Below are 9,463 nucleotides of genomic sequence, written 5' to 3'. Positions count from 1 at the left end.
TTGGTACGTTCATATTAGTTGCTTAGGTTTAATGTGGGGAAGTGAATGCCTGGTTCTCCCCATCCTACTTTTATTCCTTCTTCTCCACCCCTCCTTTTTTTTCTATTTTATTTTCTGGTATGGGAAAGGAGGTACACATAAGCAGTATGTTTCAGTTTCAGAAAAAGCTTTAAATTCCAATACTTGTGGTGGTTACATTGAAAATATTTTAAAATAATTCATCACAGGGACTTCCCTGGTGGTTCAGTGGTTAAGACTCTATGCTTCCAATGCAGGGGATGTGGGCTCAATCCCTGGCCAGGAAACTAGGATCCCACATGTGACACAGTGTCATTCCCCACCCCCACCCCCCCCTTTGAAATTATTTTGCAAAGGAAGAATTTCATTTCACTAGAAAATGTATGTTATATGGGCATTTTAATCCAACAGCTTTTTAGTTGGAAAAAGGTATCTTTCAAGATGGAAATGGTTTGGGTATAGAGAAATATCCTTTATCCAAGGTGAAAACCTACCTATAGGGATTGAACATTTTCTGGGTTTGCCTCAGGCCCATCCTAAAGTGCATAAAGACAAAGACTTGAACTATGAGGTCTGTGTGAATTAGACTGTGTATCTCTCCTTGCATAAATAAACTATCAGAAAGAGAATGGCAGTGATGTCTTGACAGAGAAGGAAATGAAGGATCAAGAGGGGCTATGATGGAAGGAGGCAGAGGGAGTGAGTGAGTCAGGCTGTCTTGAAGTGGCACTCTAAATATTTTATTTCCACCAGTTAACAGTATCTACATTTTTAAGTCCAGTATATTCTGCTTTCTTTTAAATCATCATTGGGCTCTATAATGTAATTTTATATCATATATTATTAACATTTGTAAGAAATTCATGAAATTACTTCTATATGTGATCAAAGTATAAATTTTCCAACTGTATAAATTTTGCAACACATCATGCACTGTGTGTCACTGTACAGAAATCTGGTTAGAAATCTGTTCTAACAAATCTGAACACTGTCACTCCCCTGTGTAGTTTTCCTTAAAAAAAGAGGAGCCGATGTTCTTGTAAACAGTACACTGTGAAACGTAAAATTTGATAATTCCTAAATAGCATCTCAATATACACAACTTGAAAGATTCTCCTACGGGCATAGTCACTTTACATATCTAGCGATCCATGAGGACAACACTTATAAAAGGCAACATTTGTGAAAAGGCCCCCTTCCCGCAGCCAGCTTGGTGTTGCTGGAGTCAGAGCTGCAGCCACTGCCCATTTCTGCTGCATCTAGAGGTTGGAAGCCGGTTCCTCCAAGGCAAACGTCAAGTAATTCGACTTTGTCCAGATGACTGAACAGCCAGGCTTCACCACTTCCTTCCGACGGATTGTCTAGGTTGGGTTACTTCACTTTGAGGTCAGTCAGGGCATCAGAGATCTCGTCGGCCTGTGCAGAGACGCTGGCCGGTGTGACGTGGAGGTGGATGTCGTACTGCTGGTCCAGGCCCAGGTAGCAGTCGCTCATGAAATACAGTGTGTAGATATACCTAACATACAACAGAGAAACAAAATGGTGAAACCACTGTGTTCATCACATGTCTGAGAAGTTGGCTTCAGTCGTGTCTGACTCTTTGTGACCCTAGGGACTGCAGCCCACCAGGTTCCTCTATCCATGGGATTCCCCAGGCAAGAGTACTGGAGTGGGTTGCCATGCCCTCCTCCAGGGGATCTTCCCAATCAGGGATCGAACCTGCATCTCCTGTGTCTCCTGCAGTGGCAGGTGGATTCTTTACCGCTAGTACCACCCAGGAAGCCCATAGTCTGTGGTGGTCTCATCACAGTCACGGTTAATTCTTTGGGGATAAGGATTCTGCTTACCTTCCAGGTACTTCAGGGGTATAAAAAGAGATGGAGACCACGTGATGACTTCGGACATAGCCCACTCTTTTCAAAGCGATAAGTTCTCTCTTATCCACTTCTCCTAATATCAAAAACCATCCTTCATCCTTCGATTTGGGAAATCGAGGAGTAACTGCATGGCTGTCTTGCTTTCCCTGTAAACCAGAAAAAGGAAAGATAAAGTATCAAAATGGCTAGATTTTCTATACCACTTGGTTGTGGTTAAAAGGCCATGCTGTCTTTCTTGGCAGCCGTAAATCTGAGTATCTGGGCTGTGTTTCACCTTCAGGTTTGGTGTATTTGATATGCCATCATCCACCTTTTTTAAAGACTCTCAAAGCACAGTATGGCCACACTACTACTTTGTGGCCGTAACCACCAGGATTATTTGGCTCAGAACAGAAAACTTTTGAATCTTGACATCAAAATAAATTCTGACACCATTCTTGTAAAGAAAATTAATACCCTAATTTGCAGATGAACAAGCTGGGATACAATCATATTAACCAAATCTGCCAAAGCTTTATATACAAGAAACCAATACTTGGGGAAAAAAAGTCAATTGTAGCTGGGCTCTGGAATCTGAAGATAATAAACACTGTCATATAAACATGTTCCCCCACTACCCAAGAATAAAACTACATGAAAAAGCACATATTCCAATATGGCAATATTAAAAAGTCCTTTCTCTAAGGAATGGGAAATTGTGAGCCAAGCAAATTGTAAAATATATTAATCACCACCACCCAAGATTAGATATCTCTATAATGACAACACTTGAAGTCTTTTATTTTAGATTGATTTTTAGAAAATCAAAGATTCTAGAGATTCCTTAAGACAATGAGTTTATGGTGTAAAAGATGCTAATAATGACATGCTCTCAATCAGACTTCACTCAATATTCCAGAGGGAGATGTTTCACTGAAGGCATTTTAAAAGAGAGGTCAGAGAGTAATGTATTTTTTACAGCACTTAGAAACAAAATTTAGAGTTTTTCTAGCATGATTAAATCTAATGTTTAAGTACTAATATTATGGTAAAAAGAATCTTATTGTCAGAAATGTTTGCAAAGGCCTCAAAGTTCTCCCTCACTAGTGCTCACAACATACCTTAGCTGTACCTCAGTATACGGTTAGTCTGGGCACTGTATTACGTTGCTTGAGCACCTCTGTTGAGAGTGAGTCCCCTGAGGCTGGGGGTGTGCTGTCCAGCTATTTGGGACTGGCCTCGTTTCTGTCAGTGTGTGTGCACATGGCAGGTACAAAGCAAACAGTGACTGGAATCAGAGAACTCTGGGTGCCCATCCTGCTCCCATATTTTCTGACTCTAGGACCTTGGCAAATTCCTAAACTCCCCAAGTCCCATTATTCTGTAAAATGGGAAATCACATCTTCTTACATAGTAGTGATAAAGAAAACTCTTCAGTTTTTTTTTCTCTCATGATTTTATCTTTATAATTACAATTGTCTTTTTTTTTTTGTAAGTTGGGATACCTTAAGTCATCTAAAAATGCTCATATGAAAGCCTCTGAAATGCCAGAGGCCAATCAGTTCATACTTACACTGACTGATTTTTTTGAATTAGAAATCAAATGAGATGAGACTTAAAGGCACAGTACTGAAAAGACATTTTAACAACAGAAAGTTACTGATCATTTTGTGTGTGAATACAGGGAGGAGAATATGAGTGAACCACAACCTCATTCCTGAGGGAGAGTTCTAGATATGGAAAAGCCCCTCTCCCTGGGCTAAGGAGAAGGCAAATTCTTATTTTGATGATCATGGGACTTCCCTGGTGGTGCAGTGGATAAGAATCTGCCTGCAAATGCAGGGGATGCGGGTTCTATCCCTGGTCAGGGAGGATCCCACATGCTGCACAGCAACTTAGCCCATGCCCCACAACTACGGACTCTGTGCTCTAGAGGCTGGGAGCAGAAACTACTAAAGCCTGCATGCCCAGAGCCTGTGCTCTGTAATAAGAAGCCACTGCAAGGAAGTGTGACTAGAGGAAGCCCGCTCAGAACACACTGCAACTAGAGAAAGCCCGCTCAGAACAACCAAGACCCAGTGCAGTCAAAAATAAACAAATGATTGCTGTGGTCCAAAACCCAATTTGCCCACATGTTGTGTACTAACATTCTTGAAGGGCTCAATAATTATTGTGGTGCCACAGACAGTAGGATAGAGCAGTAACTTAAAATATAAAATTTTGGCCTATCTGCATGTTGACAGAGCTCTCTCATATGCATTCTAATGAAGGAAGCAGGCAGATGTGGCAAAGGAGACACAGAAAAACTTAACTAGTATCTTCTTCATCTGGGGTGTGGAGTGAAAGTCTAGATTTTGAGATTTCCTCGGGCCCTGAGACTGCTGCGGGCCTGGTATAGGGCCAAGGAACCTGTACTCTTAAAGCTACTCTAGGAAATTCTGCTGAATCTGTACACCATGCCCTGAGAACAGGACTCTAGGCATTATATTATGATGTCCCATGGGTATTCTGGGGTTGAAACATGGCAGAAGTGACTCATTTCAGAAGACTGACTCTTGCTGCTTAAGGCCAGTTGAGGAAGCGGGATCTGTGAAGGGCACGGAGGCATTAGTCACATAACAGACATGTGTGCTGGCGCGTGCTTGTATCTGGTGTGAAGCATTTGAGAATGGAAACCAAACACTCTACCTTGTGGAACCCGAGGCTGACTCTCTGCAGGCTGACTTGAAGCACATACTCTTGATCAGCATGCAACCTGACCCATCTGTTGTCGCTGCGTTTGTCTGAAGCCACAGTTGTGATGGAGACCTCGTCGTGTCCCTCTGCGGCGTCATCCCACCAGCCTTTAACACTCAAGCCAACATCGATCACTGGCAAATGAGATAAGAAATTCCATGCCTGAATAAGAAGAGAAAAGAGTGGGTAACTGAAATGTAGTGAGCAACTAAGAAGTAGTGAACTTTTAAAAAATCAACCACTTTGTTTTCAGATTAATCTGGATTCAATGCAGTTGTAAGAAATAGAGCAGACAGATCCTGGGTACCATTCCCCAGTTTCCCCCAGGTGAGCACTTTTCACAACTACAGTACAAGTATGTATACCAGGATATTAACAGTGACACAATCTATAGCTCTTGTTCAGATTTCCTAGTTTTTCTTGTACTCATTTGTTTGTAAAAATAGTGTGCTTTTAATATTATTAAAGTCCCTTTAAAAAAACTAAGAAAGTATTAATCATTACCTAAACTTGTGATCCTTTTATCAGAAAACCCTTTGAGACAATGAGTGGCTACTGACTATACTAAAAAAATAAGTTTTAAAATAATTGTTGAACTGGCTAGTTTTAGAGAAGCATCAAGTATATAAGCATTTATGTGACTGCTAAGGTGGAGAGCATTACTTGGGGATATAAAAGCAACTTGAAAAAATGCTGTGATGCAATTTTTGATGTCAGACAGCATCTTTCACTGACCATTTAGTGTACAAAATGGACGATTCTTTTGTTTTTATTCCAAATTATTCTGAAAGGAAAACATTTTATATGTTTGTATATTGTAAGGAAATCTCTAGGTCTAGGGTTCTTTCTAGAAACAAATATATATTTTTTGGTATTATCATATTGAGAATACCAACTTAAATGACACATATTAAAAGGAGGAAAAAATATTACCAATTTTATTCCTGCTCTTTTAATTAAAAATATTTGTGAAAAATCAAAATGCAAATAGTAAGTGCTTATGAATAATGGGGCTTCTCTTGTGGCTCAGCTGGTAAAGAATCTGCCTGCAATGTGGAAGACCTGGGTTTGATCCCTGGTTTGGGAAGATCCCCTGGAGAAGGGAAAGGCTATTCACGCCAGTATTCTGGCCTGGAATATTACATGGACTACAGTCCATGGGGCTGCAAATAGTTGGACACGACTGAGTGACTTTCACTTTCACTTTTCAAGTGCTTATCATTGTTGAATGAATGAATGAATTCCTAAGTCTATGGAAAAGATGTAAAAAAAAATAACCTAATATCCTCAGATAATTGTCATCTTCTAACATTTATAATTATGTGGCAAATATCACCACTGGTCAAGAAAACTCTCTATATTGGCTGTTTTATCTGTTGTTACCTTCTAAGTTAGTTTTTAAAAGCTCATGAATACTTTAATTTTTTCCTTTTATTTCTTTAATAATATTCCATAGGTATCATTATAGGCTTTGATTTCATATTCGCTGAGACTTTATTGCTGTTGAGTATACCACCTAATTGAAATGAAGAAGCCCTGATGAATCAAACTATCCCTCAGGAATTCAAAAAATGTAAATCCAATGCAAATTTTCAATTCAACACCAATCCTGTAACTTGTGAATCTGAAATTATGTTTGAAATAGATGCTGAAATACTCAGGCCACAGAATGGTCTACACGGTGCTTTAAGGTACAAATGATGGCTTATCCCCTGCTAGAACCAGCTGAGTCTAGAAGCTGTGCCACTGGATGTTAGACTAGCCAGAGGGAGGACACAAATATACCGTTTCTGTATAGCATTTAACTTTGTGAGACAACACAAGTAGCATTTATCATATGAAGTAAGACTTCATATTTTTCTTGTACCTTTAAATGAGTTAGCAATATAATAATTATTAGCAACTCATTGGAACTTTATTTTACAAAGCCCCCAAAAGTCAGATCTTGCTTTTATATATCTGTAATCTTTTTGCAGTGCTTAATATTATTATTTGCCATCTGCAATGCATATGCATATTTTTTTGGATGTGTGTATACATTTGTACATACATATATACAAATATATATACACATACACACATACATAAGTATATAAAACATGAGCTGTTTTTAAAGAAATTGCTAAGACATTTCAACACCAGCCAAACATATTTATCTGTGGATTAATCTTCATCTATTGAATCAGGCAAGAGCACTGCCATGCATACAATTATTTAATTAGCAGCCAAATCCTCTGCCAGTCAGCAGCCGTTCCAGGCATACTGATGGGGTAGAAGATGCAAATCTCACAGTCGTACTGCTTTTTCTCATTACTACTGCAATTAGCACTTAAATTGATGCTTTAAACATACTAATTTCTGGAATAATTCAGGATTTGTATGTTACCTGGGATCGGCTCACTGCAGAGCCGACACCAGATTGCTCTGCAAATTGAAGCACTTTTGAGCCAAATAACCATCATCATATCAGACTGAGCCAATTTGCATTCGGTTTTAAAGATAACAGAATGGCAATTTATGCAAATAAATTAAGTAAGTTTACTTCTGAGTTTTCCCTGAACTAATTATAACAATGTTCTAATTTTTTATCACATCTAAAACTTGGCTTGAAACCACTGTATGTTATGTTAGAAATCTGTTGTTGCTAATAGAAGTCTTGTTTTAAATATATTGTTTTTATTCATAATTTTGATGATAATTTAGCTAGAAAGGGAGGCACTTATTATGAATATTAAAATAGATTTTTTGTGCCAATTCTGGGTTCAACAGAAATTGAACAATCAGACTTAAATGCCTGTTATACTTTTTCCAAGTCTTGCTTGAAATAAGTTCCACTGGGGTGGCGGCGGGGTCGGGGGCAATGACATGGTTTAGAAGTTTCTTTATTTTACTACATGTTTTGCAAGCCAATATGTTAATTATGTTGTAAACCCTGAACATTTACATGCTTAGGGTAAAATTGCTTAAGATTTAAAAGTCTGTATATGCCAAATATTTCTGGCATTGTTCATTCATATTTTTGGTCTTTCCAAAGATAGTTTGGAGCAATGACTTATGTTGTCTTTCACAACATAGATTTAGATTTTCCTGAGCTACAAAGTATACTAACAAGGAGTTTGTTTGAAGAAACACTTTAGAATCTAGGAAAAAAAAGTGATTAAAATGAGGGGGGCATAAAAGAGTAATTGAGGGAGTTGCATGAAAATATATCCAAGTGTAAAAAAACAACAAAAAAACACCTTGAAGAAGGGATTATTGATAGAAGGACTCCTGGGCAATGTAACCTAGATGACTAAGTCCTAGTAGGCCTTTCTCAGCCACTGTACCAGCATTATACTGAAACAACCTTCTAATAATGCAGCCGCTATTTCTAATTATTGTTACAGTCATTACTCTTAATACCATCTGTTGACCTCTTATCCTATAACAGGACAGATATAGAGCATAAAGCAATTTACATAATAACAGCCTGCTTAATCTTCCCAAGAATTTCATGAGACTGATATAATGTTTTCATGTTTATAATCATAGTAAATGGCAGGTGGAATTTAAACCCAGGAGAGTTTGACTCTGAAAGCAACACTCTTAAGTTAGAAAACTTTTGTGTAACTTCCCAGATAGAGTGAAAGAGTATCTAAACATGGAACTGATGGCCTTACCTGCTTCATTTTGGGGGCCGGTAGCTCTTTTTCTATCATGGAGCTGAATACATGGTCTTTCCCTGCACAGGCATGGATCAGTTCTGGGAGGCACTCAATGGACCCATGGTAACCAGCATGTGGGCCCTTCATACCTGGGCTCCATTTCCTAAGAAATAATATCAACACCAAATAATTCTTTCATAGCACAAATGAGATTTTTCTGACAACGATGGTTTCTATAAAGAGTTTAAAAATTAAATTTAGTGTATAACTTTTTAAAGACCACTATTATGAAGCTTCAAAATCAGTCAGGATTCTTGAAGGTATCAATCCAAGGCAGTTTTGCTACCATGACATAAAATGTGTGAATCACGTGTGAGCTCAGTAGAAAATAAGGATTGATAGACAGGTGGTGTCTTTCTATAGGAAGGCACTAATATGTGCTGACGCATCCATGTGGATAAAATACTGAACTGGAGCCGTGACCTGTTTGCAATGGATGCAGGCAAATACATTTACTTGAATAAAGTTTTCATTGTAAGTTGTTGACATCCTACAGTTAAAAGTATACTAGGGGAATATTTCAGATTTACAGTATAAATAGTGCTGGATCACCAGGAAAGGAGTCTATCTAAATCTATCTTATGTTTATATAGTAAGATGAAAAATATCCTTGAAATTAGACAAATACAGCCACTTTTCTGGGTAGCAATAATAAAATGGATCACATCTCCTAGGCCCCAACCAGTTTCCATAACAGACCCATGTGCTGTTGGGTTGGTACCCTAGCGTGTCTCCTCTACTGCTGAAACCCAACTCCCGTAACTTCCAGTACCATGTTGAAAGAGTTCCTGAAACTGAGCCATAGACACGTGAGGTATCTACTTTCCCTGGCCCCAGGTCACCTGCTGTTGGTGTGGCCCCTTCTCTGAACATGCCTTTTAGTTCTCAGGGACATCTCATAGCAGGGACTCGAGCACCATGGGATCAACTGCCCTGGAAGCCAGTGTATGTCAGTCAGATGGAGGGACTTCCCCGAGGAGACTCCATGTGTGCCTGAGGTTCTGGTGACGAATATCTCTAGATGCATCACATGACTGCCACTCCTCGTCCAGCTGATGAGAGGCAGAAGGGTGCATGATAGCAAGCACAGGCAGACTCTTCTGTCCGTCTACATGACTGTGAAACAATATTTTGGCCGCACAGTATCTC

General features: G+C 39.0%; 1 protein-coding gene across 1 annotated transcript in view; it reads right to left on the bottom strand.

Moving 5' to 3' along the window:
• ASCC3 (activating signal cointegrator 1 complex subunit 3) overlaps positions 737-9,463 on the bottom strand; it is a 345,247-nt gene continuing 336,520 nt past the window's right edge. Inside the window, exons 39-42 of the mRNA XM_018053127.1 lie at positions 8,270-8,417; positions 4,563-4,772; positions 1,866-2,041; positions 737-1,534 (exon numbers count right to left, since the gene is read on the bottom strand). Coding sequence (XP_017908616.1) covers positions 1,390-1,534; positions 1,866-2,041; positions 4,563-4,772; positions 8,270-8,417 — 679 coding nt within the window. The 3' untranslated portion in view covers positions 737-1,389. The remainder of the gene's footprint in view (positions 1,535-1,865; positions 2,042-4,562; positions 4,773-8,269; positions 8,418-9,463) is intronic.

The sequence above is a fragment of the Capra hircus genome, chromosome 9 (assembly GCF_001704415.2).
Source record: "Capra hircus breed San Clemente chromosome 9, ASM170441v1, whole genome shotgun sequence".
NCBI lineage: Eukaryota > Metazoa > Chordata > Mammalia > Artiodactyla > Bovidae > Capra > Capra hircus.
Note: the sequence above shows the minus strand (reverse complement) of the source record. Positions and strands in the feature narration are given on the sequence as shown.